Source organism: Ixodes scapularis, unplaced genomic scaffold (assembly GCF_016920785.2).
Source record: "Ixodes scapularis isolate PalLabHiFi unplaced genomic scaffold, ASM1692078v2 PGA_scaffold9__187_contigs__length_104089568, whole genome shotgun sequence".
NCBI classification, from domain to species: Eukaryota; Metazoa; Arthropoda; class Arachnida; order Ixodida; family Ixodidae; genus Ixodes; species Ixodes scapularis.
This window is the reverse complement of record NW_024609884.1, coordinates 2,504,714-2,525,813: the sequence shown is the minus strand read 5'-3', so window position 1 is coordinate 2,525,813 and position 21,100 is coordinate 2,504,714. Positions and strand designations below refer to the sequence as shown.

Genomic DNA, 21,100 nt, shown 5'->3' with positions numbered 1-21,100 from the left:
TTTGTTTTTTTTCCCGATCCCTCAAAGGTCATCCTGGTGATATCCCACACTGCCGGGCAGAAGGGAAGCAAGTTGGCCAAGAAGGGCGAAGGCAGAAATCATACTTTTGGTTTTTAGTTTCTAGGCTAGGTGGCGCAAGCTACCGCCTGATATAAAGGGTGCAGCCGTTAGCATCCATCCATCCATCCGGCTTGAAAGTTCGGCTGGCCACTATGATCAGGCAATGTGCTGCCATTATTTAGTGTGCCAAAAATAATCCCTGGAGAAGGGGAACAAGAGGAACAATGGACAAACACAAATCTTTAGACACCTAGGTGCTTGGATGAAACAGAGCGGATATACACTCACAGGCACACAAGAAGGAAACAGACTCGCCGCAGTGTTCCCTTCTTAACTGACAACAACTGGACTGGACAACAACGGCCTTCTTTCTGCCTCCCAGCATGGTTTTAGGCCCAATCGAAGCTGTGAGTCAGCTCTCGCTACTATTGTTCACCACATAAGCAATAACCTGGATAACCGTTCCCCAACTGATATCATTCAACTAGACCTGTGCAACGCCTTTGATTCCCTCGACCACTCTATCCTCCTCCAGAAAATCGCTCAATCCGGTATTCGTGGCCCCCTGCTGCTCTGGCTGAGCCTCTTTCTTATCGGTCGCTCCCACCGTGTATTGTTCCATGGGAGGGCCTCCGATGAGTTCGCTGTCACCTCAGGGGTACCCCAAGGCTCAGTACTGGGGCCCACATTATTCCTCTTGTATGTGAACGACATGCCTTCATCGCAAGAGTGTCTGCTGGTGCAATATGCAGACGACACCACCATTCTGGCCCCAGCAGACGTACCCTCCTCCACGCCGGGTGTCCAGAGTCTCCTGGACCAGATTGACTGCTGGGCAAGAACGAACTGCCTCTCAATTAGCTTCCACGAAAGTGCTGCAATGCGAGTTTCCAAAAGCCGTTGCACCGTTCCTCCTGCATACTACTTGTCAGGCTCTCCCATTCCTAGAGTTCAGTCTCTCCCAATCCTTGGGGTTGTGTTCAGTTCAACTCTGGACTTCTCACCTCAGATTGCAGAGCTTCTTCGTGGAGGTGTTCCTCCCGCGTGGGACTGTTCTGCTTGCTTGTGTGTTCTGCCCACCCAATCGCCGCGAAGAATCGTACTCACTCTTGGACGCTTCGCTCTCTCGCGTGAGATTCGAGTGCTACAAGGATGTCTTCCTCCTTGGCGACTTCAACTCCCACATTGACTGGTGGAGCCGCCAAGAACCTTATCCTAGCGACCTCACCGATGATATCCTCCTTGACGTCACATCTGCTGTGGGCCTCCAACAAGTGTGCCGCTTTGCCACCTACCAAGCCCAGCTTGCGCAGGGCCGTGCCTCATCATTTCTCGATCTGGGTTTTACCACAGACATCACTCGGATGCTCTCCTGTGACGTGTATCCTGGCCTGTCCGGGAGCGACCACCAAGCAATAGAGGTTGAGTATGCCACTTGTCTCCCTCTGAAAGGCCGGTTCGCGCGGACTATGTGGAACTTTTATCGGACCGACCATGCCCATATGGCTAAGTTAGCACATCTTGCACCCTGGTGTCTTACCACTGGGGACGATTGCGCTGACAACTACGATCTCTGGTGCGACTTTGTTGGCGCCATCCAGAAAGAAAGCGTGCCCTGCTCGCGTAGTTCCACACGAAGGAAGAGGTCCCCTTGGATCACCCCCGAAATCAGGAAAATGGCTGGCCAGAAACGAGCCCTCTTCAAACGTGCCGCTCGTGCACAATGCCAGATTTCACTTCAGAGGGCTAAAGATTTGCAGCGCTCAATCAAGTCTTCCATCTCTCGTGCTCACAGTGCTTACGCCCACACCATCTCTATGAAGGCAAAAAAGGACCCTAAGCTGTTCTGGCAGTATTTCAATGGGCTTCAGTCTAGCCGACAGCGTCCCTGTTTCTCCAGAGACCATCACCCCATCACGTCCCCCAGGGACATAGCCCAACTCTTCGCTTCACGGTTCTCCTCTGCTTTCAGCCACAACTCCTCTACTCCAGATCCCGACCTTCTTGTGCAGACTATCGAAGCTTCCACCTCCCAACCTGTAACCTGCCTTCCAAATTTGTGCTTGTCTCTCGACGACCTGCATGAAGCTGCCCGACTGATCCGGCCCTCCCACTGTGCTGGGCCTGACCTGCTCGCCCCTACTTTCAAGTCCCTATTCCCTTACCTATCTTTCTCCTTGCTCTCACTTTTCCAATCCTTTCTCGACCACTCCTACGTGCCCTCCGCGTGGAAGAAGGCCCTTGTGACACCAGTTCACAAGGGTAAAGGGAAACCTCTCAACGACCCTTCCAGCTACAGGCCCATCTCTATTACTTCTATCCTCTGCCGCACTTTCGAACGCACCATCAACCAGCACCTTCTTCGCTTTCGGGACAACAACGGCCTTCTTTCTGCCTCCCAGCATGGTTTTAGGCCCAATCGAAGCTGTGAGTCAGCTCTCGCTACTATTGTTCACCACATAGGCAATAACCTGGATAACCTTTCCCCAAGTGATATCATTCAACTAGACCTGTGCAACGCCTTTGATTCCCTCGACCACTGTATCCTCCTCCAGAAAATCGCTCAATCCGGTATGTATTCGTGGCCCCCTGCTACTCTGGCTGAGCCGCTTTCTTATCGGTCGCTCCCACCGTGTATTGTTCCATGGGAAGGCCTCCGATGAGTTCGCTGTCACCTCAGGGGTACCCCAAGGCTCAGTACTGGGGCCCGCATTATTCCTCTTGTATGTGAACGACATGCCTTCATCGCAAGAGTGTCTGCTGGTGCAATATGCAGACGACACCACCATTCTGGCCCCAGCAGACGTACCCTCCTCCACGCCGGGTGTCCAGAGACTCCTGGACCAGATTGACTGCTGGGCAAGAACGAACTGCCTCTCAATTAGCTTCCACAAAAGTGCTGCAATGCGAGTCTCCAACAGCCGTTCCACCGTTCCTCCTGCATACTACTTGTCAGGCTCTCCCATCCCTAGTGTTCAGTCTCTCCCAATCCTTGGGGTTGTGTTCATTTCAACTCTGGACTTCTCACCTCAGATTGCAGAGACTGTGTCCAGGGCCCGGCGGACTCTTGGCTTTGTCACACGTGTCTCAAGGAACTGGAGACATGAAACTTTCCGCGCTCTCTACACTGCCTTAGTCCTGCCTCGTCTGGAATACTGCTGCTCCGTGTGGGGACCCTTCCAGGCTCACCTCATCGACAGGCTGGAGGGCGTGCAGCGCCGGGCTACTCGAACACTTCATTCTCGGATGTTGGGCCGGCAAGTTCCTGTGCCGCCATATGAAGCTCGCCTTAGGGCCCTTGGGTGGCAAAGCCTCTACCACCGCCGGACAGTGGCTCGGGTTGGGCTCCTTTGTAGGTTGCTCGACGGGTCCATGAGTGATACCCACCTCCACTCATGCATCAGGATCGGGAAGCGATCCGGGCAGCCAGAACTCCTGCACGCCCGAACAGTGCGCCACTCGCACTCCGTACTCCCCGCCGCCCTCAGAGACTTTCTTGCGGCCCCCCTGTCGATTCGATCTCCACTCCCCAACAACCGTGACGAGTCCGCTGCCTTGCGCCGTGCATTTTCGCGGTCAAAGCACCTAAACTGATTCTACGCCATGATCAGTGTTCGGTTTCATTTTGTTTTTATTTGTTCTCTGTTATTGTTGTTTGTTTTGTTATTTCATGCCCCGGGTGGTTGGCTGACAGGCACTCTAGTGTACGGGCTCTCGCCTTTCTGTCATCGCCTCGCAAGCCACCCGGGGTTACATCGCTCTTGCAAATAAAGATTATTATTATTATTATTATTAACTGTGCGCCTGTGAGTTTGACTGTATAGATTGACATTCCAAATTGGTACACTACGGATAAAGTAAATGACAACCACGTCACCCGCAAGACGAGCGACCAAAACCGAAGGCGCAGTTCAAGTTTGTGACTGAAAGTTACGTGTTGGCACCTTCGCACGAAACGGCGACTTTGTTTTCGCTGCTTCGTTCTTACATCGGCGATTGAGTAGGTTGTCGCATTTCTGTTCGCGACGCTGTCCACATCGGCGATGGAGTCGTTTGTCGCGTCATCGTTGGCGATGCGGTCTACATCAACGATTGAGTCGCTTGTCACGCCATCGCTGCCGACGTTGCCCGCCATCGCGTCCCTTATCGCGTCTTCGGCAGCAGCAGTAGCGAACGTTTGCTTCGGCGGTAGCGGCAGTCTTCGACACGACGTTCTCTCGTTTAAGGCCTTTCGGCAAAGTTGAAAGCAAATACTGTTAACTTTATTTTCGCGGCCTCGATATTTCGCACATTTTACGAAGTGTGGGTTTCGGGAATATTTATTTATTTTACCCTCAGGGCACAAGGCATTACAGAGGGGAGTGGGAACAATAGTAATAAGAATACAAACGAGACAAAATATAAAATACTTAAAGAACAAAGAACACGAAACTGGCAATAGATGTGCAAAAAAAGTGCGTGGTCATTAATTGACGTGAGCGATGCGGCTAAGCGGTTCCAGTCTTCGGAAGTTTTGGGAATAAAAGAGTCATAATAAACGTTAGACTGGCAAAATGGGACACCTACTTTGTCACGATGATCAAGGCGTGCTGAAACAAAGTAAGGGGGGGGGGGGGGGCTGGATGATTCATTGATTTAAGCTAAGAAATGTGGTGATAGATATTATTAAAAGACAAATACGAGAGACTTTGCGACGATGTGTGAGGCTTGGGAGTAAGAAAACTATCTTTCAATGATGTTGCGCTCGCGGTTCGGTTATAATTGGCCATTATGAAGCATGCAGCTCTATTCTGAATACCTTCAAGTGAATCAACGAGGTAAAGGGTAGAGGGATTCCAAATGGAAGCTGCATACTCTAGCTTGGACCTAACTGGTGTTTTCTAAATGATGGGCAGAATATCTCGCGATTTGGAGGGCTACGCTTACGACAGGATAATTTAGTTCCGTGATCTGTTTTGCCGATATTTCTCAAATCCGTGAAGAAAAGGTCCTCGCGAAAATTAAGTCGTTTACAGTGTACTTAGAGCAACTTGTTGCATCAAGAAGCGGAGGCCAGTAGCCGGTATAGTGCCCGAAAAGCGTCTTTCCAGATGCGTTTTTTTATTACTGTGTAAGCAGAAAGGCGTGAAAAAATAATTTCCCAAACAGGACTAGATTTCTTTTTTTTTTTTTTTGCTGCAAAAATACAGCTGTCAACAAAATATGCATCAATGCAACCTAAAAATCGTTATAAAACGTCCGGAAGAAAACAGAACAACACGAAAAATGCCGCTTCTTGATGCAAAAGGAATTGAATGACGAAGCAGGGTGAGCTTGGCGGTACGGACGCTCGTGCAAAGGTTAGGGAGGTGCTGTTAAGATAAAACGGGGAAAGCTGCATTGCCATTGTTGAAAACGGAGCAGGCTTCATTTACATGAATACGGGCGTGGTGGCTCATTGTTCTACTGTTCTCGTACTTGCGGCCTACCAACTTCAAAAGCTTCCTCACAGCACACAACTCCCCCCGCTTTTTTTTTTTCTTCTTTTTTAATTTGCGGATATATTTCCACATAGGGAGCAGAGATAAAGGCGTAATGCCTGACAGAGCCTCTGCCCCCTACAGTTCAGCATAATATATGGAAAAAAAATGCATGCGGTACAGCATAAAATAAAACTAGACAAAAACAATCAGAAAGTATCAAGAAACTTCAACAACCTATGGCCATGAATAATCTTCGCTAACGGCAGCAAATAATATTAAACGCATAAAATGAAAATAATACTAATAACAACAGCCCCCCCCCCCCCAATATGTCATAAAAACAAAATTCACTTTTATATTTTCAGTTATGCAATAAAAATTTCAGATAGTACCATTCAAATAGTCACAATAGTGTGACACTTCAAATAAACTGTCATGAAGCTAAAAAAAAAAAAAAAAAATCTAATATCAGAAAATTATCTAAAAAAGCAGCAAAAGCTTTTTAACATTTACTAATGTCAAAAACAACATTAGGCTTCGAAGTGCGTATCAAAAGTATAAGAGGCCTCAAGTTGATGAAAAAGCAATACCACTTCCCACCAGGAATCTTCTGCATTCATTTTTGAATTTATAAAAAGGTTTGTTAAAGTTTATATGTATATCTTTTCTATTTAAAGTTTTCGTTACCTGAAAGGTTATTGTTAGCCGGCCATAGTTCATCCTTATTAGCCCCGAGAGGAGCCCCCTTACGGCGAACCGGGGTGACGTCACGGCAAGGAGAGAATTTTTCCCCGACTGGCCCCGCTCGCCCTGTGGAGGCTGTGACGACGCTAGCTGTCGGCGCGCTCGTTTCTATTTAATTTTTCTTTGGCGTGTTTTTCGTAGGAAGTGTAAATTTTTACATGTGCCTTTGTTGACGTATGGCCTGTAGCTACAAGCGGAACTTCAACCAACATTTTAAGCATGGTTGACAGGGCAGGCAACGCATAAATCGCAGCTGGTATATGAAAATAAAGAAATATGGCCACGATTCTAAGAGCATCACTATAGATTTACATCTCGCACAATAAATGCTGCTGATGGTCTGAATGAATTGGCAGGTTATGTATACTATTTTTTTTTGTATCTGTTTTTAAACAAGATCGCCGAAGCAGAAAAGCTGCATGCTGCTCGAGCAACATGCTACATACAGTATGGACCATGGGGAGAGAATCACAAGTAAGACAGCCCAAGTGCAGGGGCAAAGTAAAAAAACAAGGAACATTTATTATATGCATTGCTCGCATTTGACCTTTGCTGGATTCGGATAGTATTTCAATGGACTACACGGGTGGTATCTGTGGACTTGTTTATATCAACCCTCAAGTAATATATAACAAACGTAAGCGAAGGTGTCTAGCTCGTTATTAGTCCCTTTAGCCCTAAAATTGAGATTTTACTTAAATCAAATTGTTCTGAAGCTAAAATACCTGAAGCTTTTCTCACGCAGACTGTCGCCCTTCACAGGTTCCACATTTTCTGCTACCAGTGCTGCATCTAACACTGGACAGACGTTCGAATGCTTGCTTTTACTCCTGTTTTCCTCTGTTGTCAGAGAGTCCAGCTGTAGGGAGTTTGGAGGCTGAGGAAGCTTTTGGGGACCTACAGCAGTGTCTCTTTTCATTGGAAATTTTCCGAATACCCAAGGCTGGAATAAAAATGCCAGGAAAAAGTATAAACATTCCAAATTACGGCACTATTGCTGTGCATATTTTGGGCAGTTCAATACATATCATACAGGCAACTGGGGGCAATTCGGCCGTTTTTGCTGCTACCATACAAACTAATTTCCAGTAATTGTGCATCTTTTAAGTCTAAGAAATATGTTTGCATACGTTAATTCACGAAGAAGCTACATTTATGTAAACCAACCCTGTTCCACGAGCACTTCAAAGATAATCAGACACAAGGCCTTTGAAACATCTGCGAACCAGCGCATGCAGGGTGGCAGCGCGAAGTCGGGGTCGCGAGCTAATTTGCCGACCACCCAAAGGCCCATGATATAAATGCCACTTCAAATGCCTTGAAAGCGGGATGTAATATCGTCCTAAATCATGAACATGCAAGGAACAGAATTCCAGCGTCTGAAACCCTTGCGCCACCGCTTCACCGACCCCTCGCAAAATTGCCTTGTGTCGTGTGGACGGACGGGGAGGTTCATAGGCGGAATTGCCTCCGCCGATAGCTTTCGGGATTTTCAACCCAATTTTAAAGGTAAAAGGGACAAGCAGGCTTATAAAATGTACGGAAGCACTTTAATATCGGCGTAGCTCAACGTCTCGTACACCGGGTAAACGAAGTCCAGCTCCTCGAAGAGCTTGCGGCACGCAACGCCAAATCAGGAAACCGGTGTTGGGAAGCGAGCCGATGCGAGATCGCGGAGCGGAGTCATCGCCCTGACGTCACGGTACACCTCACCCAATCAGGGCGCGGCGACCGCAGCGACGCTTGTGTTCTTTCGCTTTTGGTCTCGAAGGGCGTACACACTCAAGCTGTCAGTTGGCGTAATATACAATTTGTTCACATAAATCCATTGCAAGAGTTTGAAGTGGTATATCTGGTCTGCTTTGAGTGTATTATATTTTATGAAGAGTGGTTGTGTACATAAATTTCTTTTATCACCTTTAAAAATTTTCGCACATACGTAATATTTTGTTTTTCTGCAAGATGACTAGCTTATATAGTTCGAAGCTGTAGTTGCTCCCCAAGTTAAGATTCCATAGCTGGTTTTAGAGTAAAATAGGGAATAGTATAATGTTTGTTTTAGCCAGATGGGTAGTAGATTTTGTATTTTATATATGCTACCAGTAACGCGCGATAATTCTGCTTTCAGTTTGTTAATATGAGTATTCCATGAGAGGTCCTCTGTGACCCATACGCCCAGAAATTTTTGTTCCACGACTTGTTCCAGCAAGGTATCCTTCAAATAATATGTTGATACAGCTACAGCCTCGCCTATTGACCGGCTTCAAAAATAACATGCTTGGTTTAAGCTAGTATTTAAACTTAAACGATTGATTTGTGACCATCTTCATAGTTTTAATAGGTAAGTATTAGCTGACAGCCTCTAAGCATTTTTTTTTTTGCCACTCCCGTAAAAATGACATAGGTATCATCGGCGTATATTATTAGCTCAGGGGAGACTGGAATTTTAGTTGTATCGTTGATGTACGAAAGAAATAGCAGAGGGCCTGAAATAGAACCATGAGGAACACCATACTGTATCTTCATTTTTCGAGATGACTGATTATTTATACATACATATAGTGGTAACGGTCACTGAGATACAGTGTTACTCTACCTTAACGCCACTCCTCGTACCCCACGGTTTTCTAGCTTTTTCAATAAAATATTGTGTTGTACAGTATCAAATGATTTTCTTAAGTCTAAAAATAAACCAAGCGTGAACAATTTGTTTTCAATATTTTCAACAATTTTATCTTTTATGTCAACTAGCGCTAGTTCCGCAGATTTTTTTTTCTTCTGAAGTCCATATCGAGCCGGTGTTCCTATTTGATGTTTCTGAAGAAAGGACCGTTAGCCTATCATTTATGACTCGCACGAAAATGTTTTGAAAATGCTGGGAGCACAGAGATTGGTCTGTAATTATTAATTATATTTTCTCCGCCTCCCTTGTACACGGGAGTATCTTTGGCTATTTTTAAATCATCAGGAAAGTCTCCAGACGGGAGCATATTATTAACTATATGTGATAAAACAAAACTAATTATGCTCGTCGTGTGCTTAATCGGTAAAGCCTTGATTTCATCATCTTCAGCAGAGACATTATTTTCTAAACTTCGAATAATTTTTGAGGTAGCACTGCCTTACCAAAGCGTCAAGGCCAGACAAAACAAAGATTGCTTTAGAGACCATGTGTCTGCTGTGTTCCATGGGCGCCGCCATGTTTGTTTATGCTGACGCAATGGCACTGTAAAAGGGGGCTCCGTTTTCCTTTTTTTTTTTTCTTTTTTAGAAATTTTCGCTTTCGCACATATCGTTGTGCAAGAACGGCGGATAGGCATAGTCACGAAGCTCCAAGAACAACACTATTGCCAAGAGTGCTGTAAAGAGCAAAAACCTTGTTTTATGCGCAGCCCCTCTCTTAACAAGAGCCTGCGCTTCAGATTATTATTTCACATTTTTATCGCTGGGGGCTAGGATTTCGGGCACTGGTCTATAGGCAACCTGCAATGCTGTTTGGTTTGGCGCTATCTAGCGACTGAAGCAAGAAACATTGGGTATGCCTGGGAGTGGCAGCTGCATTGTTCAAACGCGAGCTATTACTCTGATGGCGAAGCCTAGTGTCTGAAGCAGGAAATACTGGTTAGGCCAGGAAGCCGTGATCGCATAACATGCAAGTACGGCGGAAGCTGCGGCCTGGCGTGCCAATCGGAACGTGACTACGTATCACCGGAGTGCTCTTTTACTGCGAAGAAGTATCAGGCTTTTCGCTGCGTCATGCTCCAATATGTGTGCGTTGCGCTCGTAAGATATCGAAGCCGTCGGCACGCAGTGGGGGGCTTATCGTTCACCCTTTGCCAAGTTACACCGAGGCAGGACCTTGGGATATCACTCTATTGGCGCCGCCTGGCTGTTACCCGCAAGCTTACTGTCACAAAAAATTAAGCATAAAAAAAAAAAAAAATCTCGATGCTGAAAAATTAGAGCAATTGTCCACGCACAAACACTAGGGACCCATACATAGGGCGAGGGTAATTCTGAACAATCACAAAACCAAATCGATTATCCATTAAAGGTTTATAACAAATTCGTGCTATAGAACAAGATGCCGAAGGAAAGAAAGTCTTATTTTTGCTAGGCTGCTTTATCTTGAGTGTGGTCCAAAGACATCAGCGGCATATCCTCGGGGCGATGAGAAGTCGTCAGTCCGAACTCGTCTTTCCGTCACTTGGAGAAATGACATGGCGCACCACACAGATACTACACGCCGAATGTGGAAACGAATTTTACATACCTTTGCGCCTATGCGTAGTGAGAATATGAAGGCTCTTCGGAGTTCCTTATGCGTGCAACGAAAATATTAATCTAATAACGAATAGACCTATTGCTTTATTACCCAAGTATCAAGGAGAATGCAGGGATTGGTGTTCCACGCGCTACACGCGCACGCCTTCCCCGTTTAAAAGATTTTAAGTAACTAACCAAAATAAAGCGTTGACGAACGCGCGTGGAAGATTCAGTTAGTGTTAGGCATTTGCTTGAAAAAGTTCCTACTGCCGAGGCCAGCACGTGCGGCGCGTGAAACACCACTCCCTGCATTCTCCTTGGTGCTCGGGTATCAAAGCAGGAAGCAAGACGGACTCCATCGCACCCGTGAGTGATCATCGAGACGGGCGTCTGGATGGAGGCAAATTTCACGAAGTGAGGGAAACTTTGCCAAAAATAGGGGGAAATTTTAGGCGTCCAATGAAAGGGGGAGAAACGTGAAACGCCCGTCACGTCTGCGCTACAGGCGGTCGCCCTCTGTCCGGAGGCCATAATAGAGCTCCGCTATACGAAGAAACCGCCACTGCGCCTGAGCGCCGATGGCCTTCGCTTTAGAGTTCCGGGTAGCGGAAAGGCTTAGCGGAGGGGGAAACACGGTCTACTGAAACTCGCTATTGTCTCCTGAAGTCAAGATCCTAGCGACTGTGCGCGTAACAACGGCGGATGCTGAGCGTTCGTTCTCTTCACTACGGCGGTTGAAAACATAGCCGAGAGCGTCCACCTCTTCCCGGTGTCTGTATGGCGGCGGGTGTTTTCCTTACGACAGGCTTTCCAGATGTCATGCAGCTGTCCCACCCTCGCTCCTTCTAGATCAGGGGTCTCAAACACGCGGCCCGCAAGCCGCATGCGGCCCGTGACTTGCTGAGACGCGGCCCGCAGGAAACCGACTACTAGTACCGGTTCCCATATTTCCAGCGCTAGAAATGGCCTGCGCCATTGTGATCTCATCTCGTCGATTGATTTCCGCTCGAAAAGTGGTCTGCTCTTTCAACGTGTTCACATACTGCTACTAGGCTGCAAGCGCGAGCTATTCGCATGAGGATGCATCTCGGTTGCGCGCAGTCCCGATCAGCAGGAGAAACTGTCCGAGATAAAGCTACGAGTTTAGATTCTCGCCTTCAACAAAATACCACCATTAAACGACAATTATTTGTTTCGAGTGTTGTAATAAAAGTCGTCAGGAAACCTAAAGCTGTCAAATTAACTTGTTTTTTTTTTTTTTTTTTTTTTTTAGAGGCATGTGAAGTTGGGTAATTCCTGAGTGAATTGAGCAACTTGAAAAACAGCGTACTTGCTCTCTTGTTCTATTAAGAAGCCAGCACGTTGGTGGGGTGGTGTCTATTTAATTCTTGTGATCAGATCAGGTCAGGGCCCAAAGTAATCATAGAAACAAATCAAACTTTAAACCTGTCATCGGCAAAACTGAGCTTACAAAAAAGAATAAAGCACGAGGTCTTGTCTCCTTAAAAAAAATTCCAGATTTTCTTTGCATATTTCATGTGCTTCATTTTTATTCAATATATGTTTATCTGATGAATAAACATTTGAGACCCGCTAATCTGGAACAAGTGAGTGAGGTTTTTCAAGAGTTACTTTAATAAGTGTTGCGGGGACAAATAAGCAGGTGCTGTAAAAGTACCAAGTATTTTTTTTTTTATTTAAAACATTGTTTAGGTAGAAGTTCTTACCCAATAAGAACTCCCGTAAAGTTCTATGTTTCGAATACCTTCCGATAAAAGTCACCTCTCATCTCCATTCTTATTCCTCGTCGGGACTCATCTACAGCTTGCACATATTCCTTCTTCACTTTCCCCTCCTTAAACATAACACGCAATCACACACACACACACACACACACACACACACACACACACACACACACACACACACACACACACACACACACACACACACACACACACACACACACACACACACACACACACACACACACACACACACACCACACCACACACACACACACAGACACACACACACACACAGACACACACACACACAGACACACACACACACACACAGACACACACACACACACACACACACACACACACACATTGTACAAGACAGGCAGGCAGAAATGCTGTGTTCGACGATGAGGATTAATGCAAAGTTGTATCTACAAAAAAATTAATATAATATATATTATATTAATTTTCTCTCTCTCTCTCTCTATATATATATATATATATATATATAGAGAGAGAGAGAGAGAGAGAGAGAGAATAAATATAGTATAAATATAATAAATAAGCCTATAAAGTAGCAAGAGTTCTGCACGGGGGCAGGAGCAACACGAAAAGCCGAACCCGACCAACACCTCCTAGACGGGAGGCACTCACTTGATCGAATGACGTTTTAGCGAACGCCCACGTTTCATCGAACGACACTTTAGCGAATAGTCGGACGCCGCGAAGCGGCGTTTTCGGGTGGGCCAAGTGAGTTCATATTTTTGTAATGAGTTGCCGTAGACTGTCGCCGCGAAGCGGCGTAAAGCGCAGCGCGACGGATGGGTTAACGCGCGCCCCCGTTATTCGCTAAAACGACCATTCGCTCAAATGTCGCCGTTCGCTAAAATGTCATTCGCTCTTGTGATATGGACCCCTCCTAGACAGCTTTCAAAGCCCGCGCGTCCCGTGACATGACGTCACGTCCCGGAGGCCTGCACGGGCGCTGATTGGATGCGAGGGCCGCGTCAGCCTTCGCGTGGGACTATGATAGGAAACCAGTCCCACGGCGAACGCTGACGCGGCACTCGCATTCAACCAGCGCCCGCGCAGGTCTCCGGGACGTGACGTCATGTCACGTGACGCGCGGGCTCTGAAAGCTGTCTAGGAGGTGTTGGCACGGCTTGGGCAGAGTAGCACTCATGTTCTCGCTGTTGCTCGGACTTGTAGCATATTTTCTCCGGGGTTGGGCAGTAGCATGGCGCATTTTGTAAAATTTTTAGATCAAAATACTAACACCTTCATCGTTACGCTTTAAAGAAAAGAGAAAACAAAAGCAAATCTAACTACGACGCCGACAAAAAAAAAAAAAAAAAAAAAAAAGAGAAGAGGGAGAGAAAAGAAAGGTAGTTTTGGGCTTGGAAACCCGACATTGGGAACATCTCACGGACTCTTCAAAAACACGGCCATGCGTTAAAAAAGAGGGCGCCGACGCAAGAAAGGGCACAAAAGCAAGACGAGAAAAGATTTAAAAAAAAAGCTATAATGGTAGCGGTAGCGCGGGATGCCTGCCACCCCGTCGGTCTTTCAAGGCCTTCCCTTCGTTTGTTTACACTCGTTTTTTTTTTTTTTTTTTTTTTTTTTTTTTTTTTTTTTTAGCATAGCTCGATGTATGTTTTGTTTTAGCTTGCGTTGGACCGCAGCGGGGCTCCACATGTCATTCCAGCCAACCCAGGGCAGCGAATGTATCACGTGATTTCGTTCTTCGCGCGTCCCTGGTGCGCCTCTCCGGAAGGTTAGGTGACATAGAACGGCTCGTGGCATCCGCTGCGATCCATCGCGGGGTGAAACGGAGGATTCACGAATCAGCAAGGGTCAGTTCTCCCTTCTATCCCAGGCAGGTTTCCGAAACGGGAGATCGTTTTGTTCTAACGCAGGGCGCCATGGGGCACGCGACGACACGGCCCGTTTGGGGAAGTCAAAAAAAGGCCCTCGCCGACTGTTTTTCCATTGACGGCGTCCCTCGTATGGAGCTTTGTCTGGACAACACAGCGGAGGAACAATGGGAAAACGGTTAATTAATGTGCAGGCGAGCTGGTGTCAATTATTCATGACGATTGAAACCTAAAACTGTGGTTTGAAAAAACGGAACACTCCTGATTGTTGAAGCCTGGGGTGCTATGTTGCGCTTTTTGCACTCCCAGGAGACTTGGAAGAGGGAAGTGACGTCAACGACACAGCAAACGCAGATTGGATGTTGACAGAAGAAAACGAAATCAACACCCAATCTGCGTTTGCTGTGTCGTTGACGTCACTTCCCTCTCCCTAGTCTCCTGGGAGTGCAAAAAGCGCAACATAGCCCCCCTGCCTTCAAGGTCGTGGCGCGGTTGTGGGAGCGCCGAAAAGGTTGTCATGGTCGGCTCCTTTGCTGCACGTATTTTTTTTTTTTTTTTTTTTTTTAGCTGTTGTGCACCAATGCCGTTCACTCGCTGCAACTTTTTTTCCGAGCATGACTGCTGCTACGAAAATCCTAGAGTCCAGTACGAGTTACACCACCGAAAGCTGCCCGAAGCGACAGTCAAATACGATGCTCACCAGCTTCTCAAAAAGAGTCGAGACTTGGATGCAACGGACTTCGCATCAACATCGGAATCTGCAACTCTAAGCATTCGCGAACCGGGGATTCAGCAGACGCTATCGTCTTCAGCAGAATCATCTGATCAATCCGTCAGTGCCGAGCCTTCTTCTATCGCCACTCATCCGAGTGACCTCGGAATATACGCCGGCAAGTCGGTATGAGGGACTATATCGGGATTGTTACCCTTCCGTTGCCCTAGAGCATCCAGGCTGACCCGGCCTAAGAGCCGCAAACAAAACCACGAAACTTCCAAGAGCCGCGCGGGGGGACAAAGTTTTGTTCACAACAGTAAACGAAACTCTAACTGCTTTACATTTATTCGAGTCAGAAGCAGTCCAGCTGTACGTAAGGTAAGACAACCAAACCGCAACCTGTCTTTCGATTTAAAACGCGTTCCATTTCTCTTTTTATCCAAGTGGTCGTGTGATAGGGAGAGAGAAGGGAGAGAAGGCGGGGCGGGTTAGGGGAGGGAGCCGCGAGCCGCACTTTAACACGCGAAGAGCTGCATGCGGCCCGCGAGCCGCAGCTTGGGCACCCCTCGCACTTCTGACTCATGACGATCGAGTTGCGTCTGCTTTGCACAAGCACCAAAATGGAGGCGCCCACAACTAATATGTCGGGGAACGGAGTGCCGATACTTAAACTCGATCGTCATGATTCAAAAGTGCGACTTCCTCAGCATTCGATTCGATGTGAGGAAGCCCATGTAATATTGCTTTGCTTTGTCGCGAACTGTTTAAACATTTGTGGAGGGCGGAAAAACGTTTCCTGCGATATCAGATAGAGCTTCAGATAACTGGCAACCGTGATTTTAAGACACATAGTGGCCAAGTGTCGTTACTCTGAAGCGTAGCTTATTCGGGGACACTAGTTGCCCAAAACTTGTGCGCTTAATATTATTTAAAAGTAATTATTTAATTATTCGAGAGTAATGTTTTAAACGTTTTCTCGTCCTTCCCTCTGAATATTTAGGCCGATGAATTTAATAATTATCAGATAAATACATTACTAGAATTGTTTTTTGTTTTTTTTTTAGACTAGTTAATTTATTTGTCTCTAGGTAGCCGAGTTTTCTTCTCATACACGATGACCACGGGAGGATTGGCCATGTGGCGATAGAGCCCCGGAGGACACGTGGTTGGCTCTGAGAGCTCGCATTGGGTCGCAGGAGCCGTAGCTTTTGTTGTCTGCCAAGTTACGTGGAACGGAGGATACGGTAAACAACTTGGTTTTCATAAATACCTACGTTGCGCCGATTTCGCCATTTCAGAATATGATCACGAGAAATTTGTCCCGCGTATAATTCGCCCCATGGTAGCGACTACACCACGGATCATGAAAATTTGTACCGTCGAAATAATTCCGAAATTGGTTGATTTCCGAGTTTCACGTGCAGCACCCCAATCTCAACAGAGCACGTCAAAGTTCGTTTAATCGAAAGCTTAAGCTCGGAAATAAATTAAAAAAAAAAAAAAATGCGCAGCTTTTCTAACCCTTCCCCCCCTTTCCGGGGGCCCGCCGCAGCCCAGTTATCAAAAATCTTGGGTACGTCAATGCCTGGTTGAAATGGTTCGTGTCCCTTAAACACGAGGGAAACGTTGGGGGCATTTCTCTACTCAATGTGTCAACACAACTTGATATTCTTTCAGTCACTGTGCCTATGCCAGACACTATTGGCCTTCCAGGCTTATTCTCCTCGTGTACCTTGGGTAGCGTGTAGAAGCGGCCAGGCCTGGGGTGCCAGGGCTTTATACAATGGAACATTTCCTTAGTTATCGCAGCGTTGTCTTTCAAGTGGGACAGTATACTGAGAACAACTGACTTGATTCGCGATGATGGATCAATGGAAAGCTTTTTTTGTAAAATGTTGGGTCATTTAGTTTTCGGAGTCCTTCATCATTGTAGTCCTGCGTATTGAGCGCAACTATGTAAGGTATGCGTATGTATTGAGCACAACAAGTAATGAACTTCACTCGCAAACGATCTCTTTCACAGTTCCCATACACATTAGGCACATCATCCCTTAGCGTATGTTCATCCTACGAGTACCTTGGTGTCCATTTTACATCTAACCTTTCATGGGTCACCCATATTAACTCTGTGACCGCTGACGCATTTGGAACGCTCGGTTATATTAAACGTAACTTAAAAGCGGCCCCTAACCATCTCCGCAGACTCGCTTACGAAACATATGTCCGTCCTGAACTCGAATATGCGGCCGCGATTTGGAGCCCTCATCAAAAATACCTAACCACGCACATTGAAAAAGTCCAAACTCGAGCCAGCACGCTTTATAACATCTTCCTATTCATATAGCACGAGTGTCTCTCTCCTAAAACATCAATGTTCCCTGCCGTTGCTTGAAGTGCGTCGAACCATTTTTACTGTGTGCCTAATTCACAAGTTCTATTAAAACAATCGCTTTTCAAGCGTTACTTTCCTTTAACCCCCTAATAGATCACCTCATCGAACCACTAACAGTAAAAGTTTTCAACACCTCATTGGGTCAACCAACGCGTTTAATAACTCAGTTGTACTACGTGGCATCCGCGTATGGAACGCCCTTCCCGAATCCATAGTCACCATTGCCGAGACCACACTGTTCCGTGCTAAACTTGAATCTTATTTTCGAAGCAATGCGCTTCAGCTTAATTCTGTTTCTGCGTAACTTGACAACTTTTTATATCAGTCCAGTGTTTTTTGTTATTGTTTTTTTTTGTTTCTAAATTTGTACTTAGTTGCGTTTTCATTGTATGCTGTGCCTACATGACAACTTTGTGTGAGACCGTATGTGCGTTTGTTCTATTTTCTTTTGTGAATTTATGTGTATAATACCCCCTTTACTCAATGCTCTGGAAAAGAGCCTGTAAGGTCTTGTGAATAAATTAATTAATAAATAAATATGTAACACTACCTTTGTCGGCTGGCTTAGTAACAATGTTGGCTCTGGTACCAAGACTTCTTATGCAATTGTTTTCGGAAAGTAAAAAATTGTATTTCAAAGCAGTTTTTTTTTTTTTTTTTTCTAAAATGACACTATAATTTTCCGCTGGACCACCTCTATGTGTATATCCAAGAATGTGATCATTCAATTGCTCAATGTCCAGCGTTTTTTTTGTTTTTTTTTGGAGGGGGGGGGGGGGGGGGGGGGGGGGGAAGCAGCCAACATTACTTGGGCGCTCGTGAAAATACTCTCGGAGACGTAGACTGGAAAAGTTGTCCGCGTCCAGATATAACTGGAATCCGTCATACTTTCCCGTTGCAAAGGATCGCTACCTCTTCTTGTGAGAGTGTTGTGCTTGACAAAGTTACAATAATGCTGCCTTTTTTTTTTTTTTTTTTCTTTTTTTTTAATAGGATGTTTTTTGGTTGGCGAAGGAGGCGGGAGGCATTGGTGTAGCAATGCATGGGCTCAGAGCACAGGGTTTTATTTTCCTGAGGTGCGAATCAGAAGTCGTCTCAGGCAGAGTGGGTTCATTTGATGTTCCTGATAAGACGCGACCTCTCTTAATAGAAGTGCATCTCTGCGAGTTGATCTTTCTCGGAAGTGTCAAGTAAGCCTGCCGCTCTCCTTCCCTCCTCTTCCAGTTTTTTCTTTGACGTCTTCCTAGGTATGGTATTGGGTTGTAGTTTCCATGAGTTTTAGTGAGGCATCAAAGAGGGTGTCGTCCCATCTCTGACGCTCGTTTACATTCACCCCTCCACCCCCTCCCCCCCTTCCCCCCCCCTTCCCCCCCCCCCTCCCCCCCCCCCCCCCCCCCTGAAAAAAAAGTTGAAAAAAAAACACATGTTAATTGCGCGTTGTTTTTCTCTATTGTTATAATAACAAAAATGGTTATGGAGGGAGAAACTGAGGGAGAGGAAGAGACGTCCGAAATCTGGTTGGAATGATTCGTGGGGGTCGATTAGTGGCCTTTGTCTCTGCCACACTCGTCGAAGCCGTTAAAACGCGGAACGCCGGCCTGTGCCGTTCGAAATTTGTTCATTCCTTGCGTCACCGTTAAATGTAATAGGGCCCTGAACCCCGAGTGCTCTTGCTGCTCAAGGAAACATGGGAACAAAGACTGCAGCTGCGATGTGCCATCTTTCGTTCCTGAAAGTGTTGCACAGACTCGAATCCAGGTGTCCCTGGTACTTGCACTGGTGTAAAGCAACCAGTTACTCCACTACCTAGTCCCCACTTGCAGTGTAGAGTTACTCTCTACAGGAACTACCCATTCATACTTAAAGAGTCCAATAATTTATGCTAAGCACACACTTAAATGTGCTCATGCATGTGCTTAGACTTCCTCTGTGGTGTATAAAATAGCATTCGATCAGAATGAAAGACAGGAGTCTGAAGGCTTGGTCAAGACGGACGTCTTGCGACACGTGCTCGCAGAAAGACGCTAGGACCTCTGTCCCCGTCAGGGGTTTCCCCAGGAATTAAAATTAGAGGGGTGTCTAAATCAATTTTTTTCGCTATTTATTTCACTCTTTTTTCGCTGTTTTTTTTTTTTTTTCTGCTTGTGGACAGAGATGCAAGGGTGGTGCCCGACAGACGTCCTGGAACCCTACATTCAACGTGGCAGTTTAAAGATTTAATGAAGAATGCAGAAAGTAAAGCCAAAGTACTAGATAACAGAAAGTATAAAACAGAGAGAGGACGAAACACAGACGAGTACATTTACTCGTCTGTGTTTCGTCCTCTCTCTGTTTTATACTTTCTGTTATCTAGTACATCGTACCAACACGCTCGTTAGGAATATAAAGCCAAAGGCAGCGCCAGAAAACATCAGTCACCGCGTCAATACTGTTATACCGCAACGAATGCCAATAACGAATATATATTCAACGGGCAAACCTCCCCGTTCTCCTTCACGTCGATGGGAGGAGGAGCCAAGGAGCTAAGCAGCGCGGAGGAGAGGCGACGAAACGGCTCGTGCTCTGATGCCACTGTGACGTTAGCTCCATAGGGGAACCACTTTTCAGCCAGTGCGCTCAAGAAAACAAAGGTTTCGCGCAATATATTATATTACTTTTTTTTTTTTCCAGCGGAAGATTTTTTTTAGGGGGTCCCCTCAGACAAACTAGGGCCGTCGATTAGGCGAGGCGATAGATATTCCAAGCGTAGAAAAGCTACTCCAGTAACGCACGTTGCTGGGCTAGTTTTTGCATATTTTGGTGTGAAATAAAACAGCGCAAAAAATACAAGGACAAGAGAGTAGACAGGGCGGGTGCTAATTGGTGCACATTTAAGTACAAAAGAAAATAGCGCAAAAAAGGACTAGCGCCTGTCCTGTCTACTCTCTTCTTGTCTATTTCGCGCTATTTTATTTTGTACCTAGGTATGAAAACATACGTCTGCGTGCCACCTACCGAAGTGTTCTCTTGGAAGCTAGATAAACCACTTGGCAACAAATTGCAGGCCATTGCAGAGTCAGAGTGAAACGTCCTTAATTGAAGCTGTCTTTTACATAACGCCATCAAAATGGAATAATCACGCTTTCTTCAACGTGGCTATATGTTCTTCTACTCCTTCCTTACTCATCAGGGCACTCGGCCGTACCGTAGCACTAGTTTCCTCAAGACTATTCCAAGACCCGAGGGAATCTACAGACAACCTCCCCTGTCGCCGACTTGTACCAGAGAAGACTAGCTGACAGCAACCGCTTTGGCAGCTGAGTCAGCAAGTGCTTGTCCGTGCCAAAAGGGACCACCTGATAGTTATGTTCAGGGCTTCAGAGGCCATAGTCGGGGGTCCATTCGGCATAGAAAGAACTAGGACTGGTTAATATATAGCAGCTGGTACTTCCGAGCACAGTTTATGTGGACCCAAACGGCTCTTCTCTATGTTCTGTCCAGGTCATCAAACGCCCCACAGCGCTGGCCCCACAGCGCTGGTACCCCCCCCCCCCCCTCCCCCCCGAAGCGCCATTGACGCGTCCGCCAGTAAGATTGCTCCTCAACCTTCCGGAAGTGTCAGGGCCCTCCACGGAGGAACATTCTTCGCCATTGGGCGAGTCCATTTCATCCGGGACCGAGGGGAGGAGGGCTGTTTTGCCGGCATATCCTACGGGGACCTTTGACAACTGGCCCCGAGAGAGCGTTGGTAACCAACCGTGGAACAGAAGCTACTTCAATTCCAGGCGTGAATGTACAGACGGCATTAAATAGAAAACAGCGAAAATTAACTGGCCACGTCACGTGACCAGCGGGCGCCATCT

At 46.5% G+C, this 21,100-nt stretch overlaps 2 protein-coding genes across 2 annotated transcripts; both read left to right on the top strand.

Moving 5' to 3' along the window:
* The first annotated feature begins 806 nt into the window (after positions 1 to 806).
* Positions 807 to 2,723, top strand: LOC120849499. The gene has a single exon (XM_040221737.2). The coding sequence runs from the start codon at positions 807 to 809 to the stop codon at positions 2,721 to 2,723; it is 1,917 nt and encodes a 638-aa protein (XP_040077671.2).
* A 352-nt stretch (positions 2,724 to 3,075) lies between these two features.
* LOC115332944 lies at positions 3,076 to 3,664 on the top strand (the record flags this gene model as incomplete). The annotated part of the gene is made up of 1 exon (XM_029995432.3): positions 3,076 to 3,664. A coding segment is annotated over one exon (579 nt), but the record flags the coding sequence as incomplete, so codon positions are not given.
* Between the last annotated feature and the right edge of the window lie 17,436 nt (positions 3,665 to 21,100).